At 34.9% G+C, this 15,715-nt stretch overlaps 2 protein-coding genes across 5 annotated transcripts in view; one reads left to right on the plus strand and one right to left on the minus strand.

Moving 5' to 3' along the window:
* Window positions 1-6,996, plus strand: part of RIF1 (replication timing regulatory factor 1) — a 56,884-nt gene extending 49,888 nt beyond the window's left edge. For all 4 annotated transcript variants that reach the window (XM_082840897.1, XM_082840899.1, XM_082840900.1 and 1 more), the window contains one exon: window positions 327-6,996. In XM_082840897.1, coding sequence (XP_082697023.1) covers window positions 327-541 — 215 coding nt within the window. In that variant the 3' untranslated portion in view covers window positions 542-6,996. The remainder of the gene's footprint in view (window positions 1-326) is intronic.
* A 1,711-nt stretch (window positions 6,997-8,707) lies between these two features.
* NEB (nebulin) overlaps window positions 8,708-15,715 on the minus strand; it is a 225,892-nt gene continuing 218,884 nt past the window's right edge. Inside the window, exons 160-165 of the mRNA XM_082841069.1 lie at window positions 14,880-14,987; window positions 14,591-14,774; window positions 14,193-14,285; window positions 13,106-13,252; window positions 12,705-12,811; window positions 8,708-9,649 (exon numbers count right to left, since the gene is read on the minus strand). Coding sequence (XP_082697195.1) covers window positions 9,476-9,649; window positions 12,705-12,811; window positions 13,106-13,252; window positions 14,193-14,285; window positions 14,591-14,774; window positions 14,880-14,987 — 813 coding nt within the window. The 3' untranslated portion in view covers window positions 8,708-9,475. The remainder of the gene's footprint in view (window positions 9,650-12,704; window positions 12,812-13,105; window positions 13,253-14,192; window positions 14,286-14,590; window positions 14,775-14,879; window positions 14,988-15,715) is intronic.

Raw genomic sequence — 15,715 nt, forward strand, 5'->3', positions numbered from 1 at the left:
CTGATACGACTTCAAGTATGTCTAGTTCCTTTTTCTCTAATTGTCAACTTCTGCTCTATCAAGGCCTCAAATGAGGATATAAACTATAAACATTGCATTCCAGTTATGTTGTTCATAAAAATGAAGTAGTCATGATTTCTGTAATGGCACAGAATAAACTATGGTAATTTTTCTGTTGCCTATTCTCTTGACCTTGAGCAGGTATACCTCAGCCTGCATTCTTAATTTGAAACCTGGGCACTTAAATTTTTATTACCTTAAAAGGAGAGATATAATTTAAGATTTATCTAGAATAGATTTAATTGTTCTTTTTTCCTTTCTTTTAGATTTAATTGATCCTGTTGCTTTAGAGACTCCGTTATCTAGAAATCTTGTGGCCCAGATTAGTGCACTTGCTCTTCAACTAGATTCAGAAGATCTCCATAATTATTCAGGAAGCCAGCTATTTGAAATGCATGAGAAACTTGGTAGCATGGCAAACTCTATAATTAAAAATCTGCAGTCACGTTGGAGGTCACCAGCCCATGAAAATTCTATTTAGTGTTTTAAGAGAAAATTGAAGTATAAAAAAAAAAATCACTGGATTTGTTGATTCATAAAGTAAGTTCTGAAATATAGCACAATTTCAGACAATGTTTGCAAAGTTGGTAATATTTCAGACGCTGAAGGGCAATATCTTATTAAGTTCAGTTTTGTTAGTGAGATCATTTTTTCCTGTATAACATGTTTTCTTGGCTGCTATGAGTAGTTTTTCCAAAAATTTAAATATTGAAATGTGAAAGCAAAAACTAAATAGCATACATTTTATTTCACTTACTCATGCGTATTTTAATTGAACATTTTATGTAATATACCTGTTCTCAGTAAGTAAAAATGAAAAATTTTATTTGAACTTTTTCCTGAACTGATAAGGTATTTATACTTGATTTCCTTTTTTAAAATTTCTATTTGTTGTGCCTGAGGTTTAAGAAATTTGTTCTTGGTAAAACACCCCAAATGAGATGCAAGAGAATCTTTTGGAACGCTTTTCGCAGACATCAACATTATTTGGACAAGAAAATACTTATATTTCAAGAAAAATATTAAAAGTTTCAACTTTTGGGGTTAAATATTAAAGCAGAATTTACTAAAATTCCATTCATTTGCGTTAGCAAATATTTGTTCAGCAGCATTTGCCTGTGAAAATATACTTATGAGACATATAATATTCATTTAAAAATGCACGACTATTTGTACATTATGTATAGATTAAGTTTTTAATTTATAAATTTCAGTCTCTGTTAATTGCATGAGTTTTGTTCTGCAGCTTCTTGTGAATACCTTTGTTTTGTTTAATAGAAACATAATTTTGTATATATTGAATACTGAGATATCAGTATGGATGGTAGAAGTGCTTCATGGGCTTGCTGCAGATGTTTGTAGGATTCTGTCTCTACAAATAAAACAACAAATAGTTTTGTACTTAGTTAATAGTGTTAGTTAAAACATGAGTTTATTTTCTAAAGTAGCCAGAAAGAGTAAAGTAATAGAAATGAGGAAGTGTTACATGACAACTTTGCCATTCATTCCCATAACCTTCCCCTGCAACCCCCATCCCTTTTGGTTTAGAAGAGGGTATCAGCCACTAGAAAGCGTGCCTCATTACATTTCTCTTTAATGGGGATTTAGCTTGAGTATTTTCATTATAACTTGGACCATAAGGAATCTAGAGTTTATCTGCTCTTTTTACCTATACCTAAAGCAAACTTGGGAGAAATTTGAAACTGTTCATTCAAAATATTTATGTTTTACTGAGTAAAAAAGTAGGGTGTATGTAATTAAACCATTTGTAGATTTTTTACCAACTGGTATTAGTGCCTGACTTTCCCATATTTGTTTCATCTTTTTAACAGTGAGAGTCTTTCATTTGTTTTTGAAATAGAATGAGCGAGTGGTCTTCTCAGTTTCAGACTTATTCAGAACTAACCCTTACTTGAAAAGGCACACATTCTTCAGCAACTTATAGAAAGTTTAATCCTTGTGTCTTGGTTAGCTTTACATTCAGAAGGGGGCTGCCACCCATTCACAGTAAAAGTTGGTTTTTCTTTAATAATAAATCCATTATCAGTACATCGCAAATATTTTAGGGTCTAAGTGTGATATTTATATGCTGAGGATGATTTTAAAAGAAATTCTGGGACCACTAAACTGAGGATTGTAGCTTGAAGAAATAACTAATGAAAAATAAGGAATTTTTTTAAACATTTATAATTGTGGTTTAAATTGTCTATCATTTATTTTCCAAATTGTATTTGACAGTAAAGAGGCATATATGTTTTTGCAAACGTGTAAGAAGGGATGTGTATGTGTGTTGAGAGGAGTCAGAATTAGCTCATTTCATGACTTCGTATCTTAATATTTGTGTGAACTAAACTTACTTGCTGGTGGAATGAAGTTCTTGGGAAGGTGAACAGTATAGCAGAAAATGTGACCAAAATGATTACCGTTTACTTAAATCACTGAGTTTGATGCAAGCACAGATTTTAATTTTAAAACATTGTGGTTTAATAAGGATATATTTTTAAATATTTGAGGGCAAAAACCAGTTTGCTAAGTGTTCATTGTTGATATAGTTCTAAGTGTGTATGTGAGGCACCTTATTTTCAATTTTCTTGCCTTAAAATTTTCTGCAAATTTTTTCCTGAGTGATTCCGGAAGAGCTGAAAGCATTAATATTCCTTGATCAGCTCCAGTATGTGTTGTTTCACTATTAAAGTGAAATCAGTTTTTTCAAATAATTCCTAATGGTTAATAAAACATGGCAAACGTTACTGAGAACACTCAAATGTGATTTCTTATTTTATGTATTTATAAAGAATCTAGTTGAATGCAGAGCCATAGTATAATTTTCCATGTTCCAAAATGTATTTCATAGTGGATTTAAATTTCCATTATTTCAGTGAGCCCATTATTAAAGATGCTCTGCTGTTTGAACAAGTTCGAAAGCCATTGTTGAATAGTGGAGAGCTTTTGCTCAAGTAATTATGCAGTAGGATAATACAGTCAAAAATAAGATTGAAATGTGAACTTAAGTATGGTAACCCTGACATTGCCCATGATTCTTTCTTTCTGTGCAGCTTGGTGTAGTAGTCAGGGATTCTGTTACATATTTAAGAATCATAAAAATATCAAGAAAGTTGTGTTATATCTTGCCTTAAATAAAGGTGGCAGGACAGGAAACAAAAGTTTGGAAAAATGGGAAGAGTATGTGGAAAACATACAAGTAGAGTTTTGTTTTTAAAGGAATGAGTAAAGATAAGTGCTGTTTGAAAGGCAGGCTTAGTTGAAATTTACCAAAAATACAAGTTACAGTGTCACATTTTTCTCTTAATGCCATTCCTTCCAACTTTGACTTTATAATCCACCAAGAAAAGCCTGGATTCCATCTCATATTCTTCATAATTGATGTGCAGGGAGATAATTTGTGAGCTAGGCTTGGAGGCCATAAAATAGCAGTTGTTAATAATTATTAGGCTAAGATTTGAGTCAAGGGAGTTAGCTGCTTGCTCATTAGTTCAGCACAGGACCATTTTATCCCTAAGCCATTGCAAAGGTCTTGTACATTGTATACAAACATTAGAGTGAAGTTCTGACTCTTAACATAGTACTTCTCAAACTTGCATATATTTGTAAAAATGCAGATTCTGATTCAGTAGGTCTGTGATGAGGGCCTAATAGTTCATTTCTAACAATTCCCATGTGATCCATACAAATGCTGATGTGGACTGCATTTGTGGTCGTCGGCATAAGAGGCTTCAAGATCTAAATTAGGTTTTGGTATCCCAAGCAGATTTAAGTCCTTAGAATTATTGCCACAAAAGATAAAAGCTAGTCTTTTTTAAAGAAACTTTTTCAGATGTCTGAACTGAGGATTCAGATTGGTCTTGAAGGCTTCAAATTACAGTACAAAAATTTAAATAAAATTGTAAAAGGTAGAATTTTGCCTCATTTGGAGCCTTTTAAATATGGAAGATAAATATGTTATAAAGAACCTTATTAAGTAGTTTGGACAATGTGGAGTCTTATGAGTATATGTGAATTATGTTCTGATTTTTTTGTTAATATAAAGGTAAATTTTCACAATATTAGAGGTGCATTTAGAAGGCAAGATTTCATTTAGAGACTAAGTTATGGGACTTCATTATTTCATTAATAAACCTTGAAAACAGACTACCCCTAACTAAGTTTAATTTGGCAATAAAGTTAGCAGTGCTGTAATAAGTCAATTCTGACAAATGTGCCTTATAATCATTTTACTGAAGACCTCTGGTGACTGCTGCGACATTACATGGTTAAAACTTGCTGTTTTGTTGTAAAATGGAGTTGAAAGAGTTGAATAATCTGATTTTCCAAAATGAGTTTCTCTTGGTATTCTGTTAAGATGTTATATTTCCTTCATATTTAAATACTTTTATTGTAAGAGCTGCCCTCATCCAAAGCACTTAAGGAAATGTTGCCAGAAGTTAAGTAATGGGTTTTAAAAATAGATTATCAAAATTTACTGATAACTCAATCTGTGAAACAAATCTGGTCTTTGTGGTTTCTCATGGCCCAATTAATGATATGTCTGTTATATGCCAGGTTTTGTATATTGCTTCTTGAAAGTATCCATTAAAATCTGAGTCATTGGATTTGAAGATCTATAGCTACTTAATAGAGTAGTAGCCTGATATAATTATGAGTGTCTACTTAGTTCTTGGAATAGAATATTAAATTTTACAATGTGGTCTTCACCGTTTTTTTCTTCATATGCCAATCCTTTCACCAAAGAACAGTTAAAACCAAGTGCCGAACTGTAAATGCTTACTCCCCTGAAATATACCATTAGAATAAAAGATAACCTTTCTCTTTACATGTGAGTATAAAATTAAAGACAGTATTTTAAATTGATGTCACATGGAAGAAGAAAACCTACATAGCTTTTGGTCTTCTACTTGTAGTAGAGGGAACAATATCTTTACACTACAGTGAACCATTTTATAGCTGGATGAAACTAAGGTTATCAGATGGCAGACTTATATGCTGATAGAAATTGATGCACTGATAAATGATAAAATGAAGAGAAAGGGAAAGAAAAATGGAGCTGAAATAGTAATAAAGCAATTAGGTCATTAAGTATAGAGACAAACAGTTCTGTGTATTTTGAAAATAACTGACAGCCAGTGGTCGCTGAGTTATCCTATACATAATACAGTACCATAATTAATGTTCATAAAGCCCTTGAATAATTATTTAGAAATACATTATTATTTAATACTCTGACCCCCCCATCAGTAAATAATTTCCAACAAAAGACAGTGTTACTTCTTAGATGGATAAGCTGCATATAACTAGAAGGTTCACTTTCAAAATAAATGTCATGGAACCAAAAATGGAATGTATAATAGCTATTTTGATACTTAGCTGAATAGTTAACAGGGGTCTGAGGAATTTTTTATTTTTATGGAATGGAAATTTTTTAATAGAAGAATGGAATTAAGAATCGATTTTGAGTATAGAAAACGAAAGAGGGCAGTTTTGCCTAGTAAGTTTAAAGAGCAGAGGTTGACAAACTATAACCTGCCGCCTCTTTTTTACATTTGATGAGCTAAGAGTGGTTTTTATGTTTTCTAAATGGTTGAAAAAAATCAAAATAATAGTATTTTGTGGCACATGAAAATATATAAAATTAAAATTGTATTGTTTGTAAATAAGGTTTTACTAGGACACGGTCATGCTTATTTACATATTTGGCTGCTTTCCAGCTACAGTGGTAGAATTGAGTAGTCTGAAGGACTGTGGTGGCTTGTAATATCAAACATACTATCTGACACCTCAAACATACTACTGTCTGACACTTTACATAAAGTGTGCCAGTCCTTGACATAAGGGATAGATTTGTGCATACATGGCAGTTTGGCTACTTCTGGCTGGCAGGATAGGAATATTGATTTAATTTCTATTGCCATTATTTAGATTTTATTTTATAAAATGGGTTCCCCTGATTCCATTTATATCTTACCATCGCTCAAATACACATATACTAGGAGATACTAGTATTTTTTACATATGCCTTTTTCTCCCAAACCCTTAAAGCATTGTTCTGTGTTTGCCATGGATATTAAGGGACCTTATGTGTGAAGGAAAGGCATCTGGCACTAATTGGTTAAATCACACCTGTAAAACAATTGGGGCTTTGGGGAGTTTGCTCTCTGTGTTGTTGAGTAATGGATCGCTTTCAGTATAAACACTACCTCCTGTGGATAGACTTGACTAATGTGCACTTAGAAAAGGACTGAGAGAAGCCAAATCAGTCATTTATTAGCCCGGTAATATTTTTGTTTTCATCACTTGATAAACTCTAAGAGAGCTTAGTTTTACATTCAGAAAGTATTTATATTTGATAAGTCAAATGATGTAAGTTGAAACTTCACAGAAGTACCTGTTCATTCCTCAATTGACTGTACTAGTAGATGGGAAATAAGGGTGCAGTCAGTTTTGTTTGTGTAATGCTTTATACAACGTTTGAAGCAGGTAGACCTATACTAAAATTGTATTTTCAGGTTCATTATGACTGAGTGGAGGGAGGGAGAATCTGTGTCTGATCCACAGTAAAACTTTCATAATCTGTTGAGAGTTGACTGTTATCACTTGCCAATTGAAACTGGACATTGAAACATTTTTAAAGAAATGCACTTTAATCTGAAATAAAACAAACAAAAAAATTATGGTACTTGTTGTTCTTTGTTTTTTGTTTTTTTATTTTTGTGTTTCAGTGAGGCCTCCTGAAATGAGTGAGAATAACATAATCCAGATACCAACCTAAAAGTGAGCATTGTATTTGTCCATGAACCATTCATATTCTTCCCCTCTTTTATGGCCTATTTTTAACCGTAGAGGATCTCTATTTTATTCATAGTCTTATGGGTTCCACACACTTGTAAATCCATTTTTTTTTTCAAATTGAAGTATAGTTGATTTACAATATTATGCTAGTTTCAGGTATACAGTGAAGTGGTTCAGTTATATATATGTTTTTCAGGTTATTTCCATTATAGGTTATTACAGGATATTGAATATTATTCCCTGTGTTACACAGTAAATCCTTGTTGCATATCTATTTTATGTATAGTAGAGTTTATCTCTTAATCCCATACTTCTAATTTATCCCTTTCTCCCTCCCTGTCCCCTTTGTTAACCGTAAGCTTGTTTTCTATGCCTGTGAGTCTCTTTCTGCTTTGTATAAAGATTCATTTGTATTATTTTATAGTTTGTGCATATGTGATACAATACTTGTCTTTCTCTCCGTATGATATTTTCTGTGTCCATCCATGTTGTTGCAAAGGTCAATATTTAGTTCTTTTTTATGGCTAATATTCCATTGTGTGTGTGAGATCTTATATATATATGTATATATATATATATATATATCTCACATCTTAAACTAATTGTTGATGGGCATTTGGGTTGTTTCTGTCTTGGGTATTGTAAATAGTGCTGCTGTGAATGTTGGGGTACATGTATCTTTTCTAATGAGAGTTTTCGTCTTTTCCAGATATATGCCCAGGAGTGGGATTGCTGGATCATACGGTAGTTCTATTTTAGTTTTTTGGAACCTCCATACTGTTCTCCATAGTGGCTGCACCAGTTTACATTCCCACCAACATTTCTGCACACCATCTCCAGCATTATTTGCAGATGATGGCCATTCTGACCAGAGTGAAGTGGTACCTCATCGTAGTTTTGATTTGTATTTCTCTGATAATTAGCAATTTGGAGCATCTTTTCATTCGCCTGTTGGCCATCTGTATGTCTTCTTTGGAGAAATTTCTGTTTAGATCTCCTGCCCGTTGATTGGGTGGTTTGGTTTTTTGGTATTGAGTTGTGTGAGCTGTTGGTATATTTTGGAAAGTAACCCCTTGTTGGTTGCATCATTTGCAGATATTCTCTCCCATTCCGAGGTTGTCTTTTCGTTTTGTTCATGGTTTGCTGTGCAAAAGCTTAAAGTTTGATTAGGTCCCATTTGTTTATTTTTGCTTTTATTTCTTTGCCTTAGGAGACTGTAAATCCATACTTTTAAAGTAAGGGGAAAAAAACCCGAAATACTTAGTGATGTTGAAAAATACTGTATTAGTTTCCTATGGCTGCTGTTAACAGCCACAAGCTGAGTGGCTTAAATAACAGAAATTTATTGTTTTGGTTCTGGGGGCTAGAAGTCTGAGATAACTTTGTCAGCAAGTGTTGGTCCCTTCTAAGGGCTGTGAGGAAGGCTGTTCCATCCCTCTCCCCTAGCTTCTGTGGTTTGCTGGCAATTTTTGGCTTTCCTGGCATGTAGAAGCATCACCCCAGTCTCTGCCTTCATTTTCATATGTACTCTTTGCTCTTGAGTCTCAGACACACATTAAGAAGCTTTAGGACAGCAGTATTACTACGGCTCTAAAGTATTGTGGACAGATCTTTCGCTTTTTAGAAAGGATACTCTATAAACTTAAGCACAAGCCATTATTGGTTGGCACTCCACCCTTTGCCCATGCCTTTGCCACAAACTGCCAGCCCACTGGATACAGACGGGGAAGATCCCCTTTGGGATCCCACAGATCCCACAGCTGTTGGATCCCACAGTTATTTCTAAAGCGTTATAAGCCAAGCCATAAGGAAAGCTTGCTGAATACAAGTATGGATAGAGTTTTGAGAAAGTCTACACGTGTGCATTTTTTTTTTAATTGAAGTATAGTTGATCTACAATGTTGTGTCTGGTGCATTTAACAATACTTTTTTTAAGTTTAATTTTTTTAGTGAAGTCTAGTGTAGGGGGTTTGCTTTTGTTGAAGTTTTTATTTGTAGATCTTTAAAAATAAATAATGCTCATTCCATCAGTGGTGTTTGTTGCAGAATTGCAGATTTTATTAGTTACTAGCTTAACACCAGTTTATATTGACTAGCCGCTTTATAACTTCAGAACTACAGTCAGCAAGGAAAAGGTGAATATCTGCCATTTAAAAAAAATGTGTTTAACATGTTTAGAACTCTTGATTTAGGAAAGAAATACTGTTAAAACATTTTCATAATGGAGAAAGATTCTGGGTTGAGGCAACAGTAATATAACAACAATGCAGAAACTTTAAAAATGTCTATTCTGAAATTAAACATTTTAAAACCCAAAGGAAAATTTAATAATGGCAATTAAAAGACCTGTGGGTTTAATGTTGTCTCAGGTTTTATGTGCAAGTCCAGAAGATAAGTCTAGTTTAATAATTGGACAGATTAGTTGTACTAACCTTTGTTTTACTGGTGAATTATTGGGGTACATATAGAAACAAGGGATGGTACAACCATGAATCATATTGACACAAAAAGCACTACGCAGCTTCAGAACTCGGGGAATAGTGGAGAGTCTAAACAAATGCTGACGGCAAGATCTGTAGGTGCTGTAGACAGATGCAGTGCTTTGAAGTTCCTAAATAGCTTCAACATAGTTGGCTGGGAGCATGCCCGTCCTGCCAGTCCTCTGCACAGTGCCATACATCCAACCTTCATCAACAGTTTGAACGTTTACAATGGCATCCCCATCTTTGAAGGACACCTCATCTGCATCTGCAGCCATATAGTCATACATGGCACGGAAGATTTTCTATCGGCAAAGACAAAAAAGGGAAATATATATTAGATTTGCAGCAATTAACCTGAACACCTAATTTTAGTTTCCACCAGCTTAACTTGCACAAAACAGAATGTGCAACTACCTACCACCAAAACTAAAAGACAACTCACAAACTAGGAGAAAATATTTGCTAATCATGTATCTAATAAGGGATCACTATCCAGACTATATTAAAAAAAACTCCTATAATTCAATACTGAAAAGGGACAGGGGCAAAAGATCTGAATTCTCCAAAGGAGATGATAAACCAAGAGCCAATAAGCCCGTGAAAAGATGCTCGACATCGTCAATCATCAGGAAAATGCAAAACTACAATGAACTACCCCTTAACACACACTGGAATGGTGATAATTGAAAAGATAGTAACAAGTGTTGGGGAGGATATGGAAAAATTTGAATCTTTATAAACCGTTGGTGGGAAAGGAAAATGGTGCAGACACTTTGGAAAACAGTTTTGGAAGTTCTTCCCATTTTAAGAGTTACCATGTGACCTAGCAATTCTACTCCTAGGTATATACACAAGAGGAATGAGCATAAGTCCACATAGTAACTTGTACATCCGTATTCGTAACGGCATTATTTGTAACAGCCAAAAAGTGGAACTAGCCCAAATGCCCACCAACTGATGAATGAATAAAGAAAAGGTATTCCCATACAATTAAATATTTGCTAATAAAAAGGGATGAAGTACTGATACATGATACAACATGGATAACCTCAAAAACATTAAGAAGCCAGTCACAGAAGACCACATATTGTGTGATTTCATTTATATGAAATATATCCCAAATAGGCAAATATATACAGAAAGTACATTAGTGGATGTACTAATCTAGTGTTTTGGAGAAAAAATTTGAAAAATCATAGCAATATTGCATGTTTTTCTCACTTTGGGAATTTGGGAGCATACCAGTAATAAAAGTTCTGGAAAGCTAACCTCCACAATGTTTTTTTTTAAAGAATTGTAGCATGGTGGGAAAGGAAAATAGGGCATTACTAATCAACAGGCATAAAGTTTCAGTTAAGCAAGATGAATAAACCCTAGAGATCTGTTCTAGAGATCTCTAGGGATCTGTACACAACCTTGAATCTATAGTAAACAATAATGCATTATACACTTAAAAATATAAGGGTAGGTTGATCTCGTGTTCTCACAACAATGAAATAAGGTTTTTAAAAACAATTTAGAGATAAAAATAAAATTTGAAAGTGCCCAAATTTTCTTCATGGGAGCAGTCACTGGTTAGTAATTTGGTATGAGACCTACATATTTTTTCCTAGCATTCTGAAATATACACAACATACATTCACATTCAAGGATAGGTTCCCCCCTGCCCCACATTAGTGGAATACTACTATAAATAGTACTCTGACTTGTTCCTTCCATTTAATATAGCTTGGAAGTCTTTCCATATAAATATAGATTGATCACATTCTTTTTTACTGCTGTAGAGAATTCCATATTTTAGTACTATCGCAAATCATTTAGCCATTTCTATATTTCTGGACATTTAATTGTCACCATGTTTTTGTCACCATGTTTTCATCCACTAACCCTATAGTGTTTGTCTTTGGGCAGATATTTCAAAAGAAAGCTTTTAAAAGTAAAAGTATTTGGTCAAAGGCATGTGCCTTTTAAGTAAGTTTTTTTAGAAAGTTCACTACTATAATGTTCTAATATACTTTTATTGTTGCATATTTCTGGTTAGTAGTCAAATGGTGAACATGTTTTTTTTGTTGGCCATTTTTAAAAATTTTGCTGTATATTGTCTATTCATATGCTTCCAGGTTTTATTTTGAAGGGAAGGGGGATAATATGTCAATGAACTTTGGATACTTTTTGCGTTTTTAGATATTAATCTTTTTATTGTGTATAATATTTTTTCCCAGTTTGACATTTCTTTTTGCTATAAAAACATTTAACCTTTTATGGTCAAATCTGTCAGTCTTTTCCTTTACATATCTAGATTTTGAAGTCTGCTGAGGAAGGCTTTCACCATTTCCAATTGTAAAAGTAGTCTCTATTTTTCTGTAGTATTTTAGTTTTCCTTTTTTTTTTCTCTGCTGATTTGTAATTCTTTTAGGGTCCATTTTTGGACTTCATCTATTTTAAAATCTATTCTCATGCTAAATTCATACTTAATTACAATAGCTTTATAGCATATTTTGCTCTTATATGGTTAAGTCCTTCCTATTATCATTTTCAAAATTTGCTTATTCTTGCATCTTTACTCTTTCAAATAAATTATAGGATTAATGTATAAAAATTTTTAAAATTTTACTAGGATTTGATTGGAATTGCCTTGAATTTATGGATTTATTTCTGGAGAAATGACTTCAAGATTCCCTTCCTGAACTATAATGGGTCTCAATACTTACTTAAGTCTTATGTCCTTTAGTAAAGATAGTTTTCTACATACAAATATTGTTCATTTCAATCCTAAAGAATTATGTTTTTGTAATATTATGAATGAGATCCAGGGTTTTAAACTAAGAGTTTTAAAGTAGTCCTGGTGAATTGTGAACATGATTTGACTTATTTCTTCAATGTATATTAATAGGGGATATCTAAGATATGACCAGATTACGTGTGTGACATGTGCACACACATATATTTGGGTTGGCCAAGAAGTTCGTTCGGGTTTTTCTGTAAGATGATGGGGAAAAATCCGAACGAGCTCTTTGGCCAGCCCAATATATTCTGGAAGAATGATTCCAAGCCACAGATGTTTTGCTTTAAGATAGTGGGTGGGTCTAATGAGACCAAAATGATGACTTTGCTTTAGGCTTTTTTTTTTTTTTTTGGTGTGTTTGTTTTCAATCACCGAGTAATGCTTTTTAATTAATGTGAGTTGCTAATGAAGGTTTTCTGATAATTTATTACTGTTAGCATGAGATGTGTAGTAAAAGAGCATTATGTAAAATAGAAGATTCGGTTAATAAGAAAAAAAAGACCAGAATACCTGTAATCATTATTGCACATATCAAAAAGTGAGAATGACTTGAGTAAGTTACTGTTACTTACTCCAGCAGTAGATGGATGAGATGGGATGGAGGATACCGTTGTCTGCTGGGTAGCAACTGAAGATGATCGTTGCTGTGGGAGCTCTGTGGTTTTTGCATGTTTGTAAGCTGAAAAGGGAGAAAATGGTTTATTAGGAGAAAACGTGACTAGACCTCATTTAATCTGTGATTAGCAACTGAGCTAATCTTTTCCCCTAATTTAAAAAGAATGATTTCCAAGATAGGAGGAATGAAAATGAAATAGCTAACTGCGTGTACCTCGCCACAATTCTAGTCCTCTCATTAGAAGAAAGGATCTAGATGTTTTTTGTTGTGTTTTTACTCAAAGCATCTCTTAACAGTAACCTCCAGGGAGCTAGCTGGTTGGCTGTGGCTGTCAAGGTCAGGGCCATCCACATGTACCTGGTGAGGTTGCAGAGAAGAAGACGCCCCCGTCGCTGTAGGTGGAGAGGTGGACACCTTCTGAATGCTCGGACTTCTCCTCGCCGCCACTGACGCTCAGCGCGCTGGCAGATCGAGACTGCTCCCGGCTCCGGCGCTGAGCTTGTGCTGGGGAGGTAAGATCCATTGGCGAGGGAGCAGAGGTGAAACTTTTTATAGCAGCAATGCCTAACGGTAATTGACTCTCAGTTGGCTTTTGTTTGTTGTCATGCATGCAGGGTTTTAAGTAGATTTCTGTGGATTAAACCCTCAAAAACTCTTATGATACATTTTCCACATGACAGTTTAATCACCCAAGGTCCCCTATCCGTTAAGTGGTACAGCCAGGCTTCCAATCCCGGAGTCTGTCCTTGACTACTACTCCATCCCTCTATCCTGCTCATTTTCCGGGCTCACTAAAATGAACAGATAGTAGTGTGCACAAATTCCACCTTTCAACTTCTACAGAACGTGCCCCCTAACTTCCAAATTTATTTAGATACACTTTCTCTGTGTTTCCGCAATCTGTGTGCAGACCTTTAAAATTGTACATGTCAGGGTGTAACCACTGATTTACTGGTCTCTCTTCATCAGTGGACTAGAGTATAAATCCTTTGAGACTTATAGGCACTACATATTGTTTTACTTTTAACATGAATAGAAGGCATAAAGGTATGTGGCCTGTTTCATTGAGTGGCTAATCTTCCTTGACATAAGAGAGTTCAGAAAGTTGTTAAAGGGCAAATCCATTCTCTTCTCTTTGCTTATGTATTTTTTTTTCATTATTTCTCCAACAGAAAGATGTACTACCTTTTTTTCTTTAGGAAAAAAAAAAATGATAATGGGGACTGAAGGGGACTTACCCTTAGGCAGTGAAACAATCTTTCCTAACTTGAACTTGTCTAGAAAATGAGCTTGGCCCACTAGTCAAGGAGGTGTTCTTATGCTGAATGGGTGTCTCAGGAAATAGAAAGCCGTGGAGGAGACGAACTTCTGAGCCTAAAAGCCACTGGCACTAGCCCACTAAATGGTGATGTTTACGTCGTAAGCCTTTTGTGGCATCACATACCATTAATCATGTGTAAGCTTCGGGACTGAATGTTGTCTTCTGCTGGATCATAGTCAAAAACTGAGCCAGGATTTGTACGCCAGACACGTAAACCTGAAAGTGAGATTCAGGATCAGCACAGATGTTCTTGGACGCTTGCGATAGCTTGGAGACCAAGGCATGAACCTAAACAACCACAGGCGGATTGAATAACACTCATTGAGCTTAGTTCTAGGAGGGGAACAAAGCATAAAGTAGATTTCAGCTTTGTAAACAGTGAAGTGATAGAGGTTTTCTTTCACATCTAATGAAAACACAGATTGAGGTCCTCTGGCCTTTGCTTTGCTCTAGATAATGTCACTTGTGTTCTTCTACCTTCCTTAACTTAACGTTGATTTTTCTCCCCAGGCTCCAATTACCTGTAATAGTTTCCTGATCCTGGTCATTCCGTTTTTGTTCCATTTCTACCACTTTTCTCTGAATACCTCGGTAGTTAATGTCACTGAAGTCCTGTGTGTTCTTCTTTACTCGTTCAGTGATGGGGTCTGTCACCACTGGTGTGAAGCAGCCCTTGTGTTTCTCGAAGTCTTCATGATATTTCACCTGAAATTTCACGAGTTCACTTGGTGAAAACAGGATGGTGTGATCATTTCCTTTTTTACATGTTCCAACAGGCCGCCCACCCAATCTGAGGAATTCCTGACTCACCGTTGAGATGTGGCGTTGGGTCTCCCTCACCCGTCTCATCTCTGGCGTGTCCAAGACATAGGCAGCTTTGCCTTGTATTTGTTTCCGGAAGCTATCAGAATAAAGCACCTGACAGAGGAGAGACCATGAATGAGGACAGGTTGTGGTACCGTCCTAATTCTGAAACCTCAAAACCTTTCCAACAGATGGAGGTGAAAGAAACTGGGGAGGGAAGCTTGAGTCACCTGAAAAGCCCCAGCTAGCCCGTGACTGACAGAGGAACAGTTAGCATGAGGGTGGACAGGCAGGGCTTGAATGAGACAAAGAATTTCTTTTGAGTTTGAGGAGACAGGGCAAAGTATAATTTTGAAAGGAAGGGGAAAAAGTGATCTCTTGAATTTGCTGGGAATTGTAGCACCAGCACATTGGATGATATTTGGAGCTAAACGTGATACTGACGTTTGAAAGAACTATCCTTTAAAACAAGTGATCATTTTTTGAAGGAGTATTTCCAGATTTCATAAACCAATATGCTAATACAGAAATCAAAATCTCAGAAATGAAAAACCCAAAATATCAAAGTCAGAGAAGGCTTCCATTTCAGAGCATTACCTGTTTCATAAGGTATCTTTAAAAAGTATTGCTGAAGATTGAGGATGTTAGGAAGTCAATTTGTTACACTTGGTTACATAAGACTACCTCAGAGTAAAGTAAAAGGGAAGAGGAAACACTGGCAATTAACTTGTTATGTCTTAGTACAGTCATTTGGAATTTAAAAGCACAGGTATGTTAATTTTAGTGTGAATTTTCAGTTGAATAAAAACACTTTTTTATGATGTTAAAATGTTATTTTCCAC

The sequence above is a fragment of the Leucopleurus acutus genome (genome assembly GCF_964270905.1).
Source record: "Leucopleurus acutus genome assembly, chromosome: 6".
Lineage (NCBI taxonomy): Eukaryota > Metazoa > Chordata > Mammalia > Artiodactyla > Delphinidae > Leucopleurus > Leucopleurus acutus.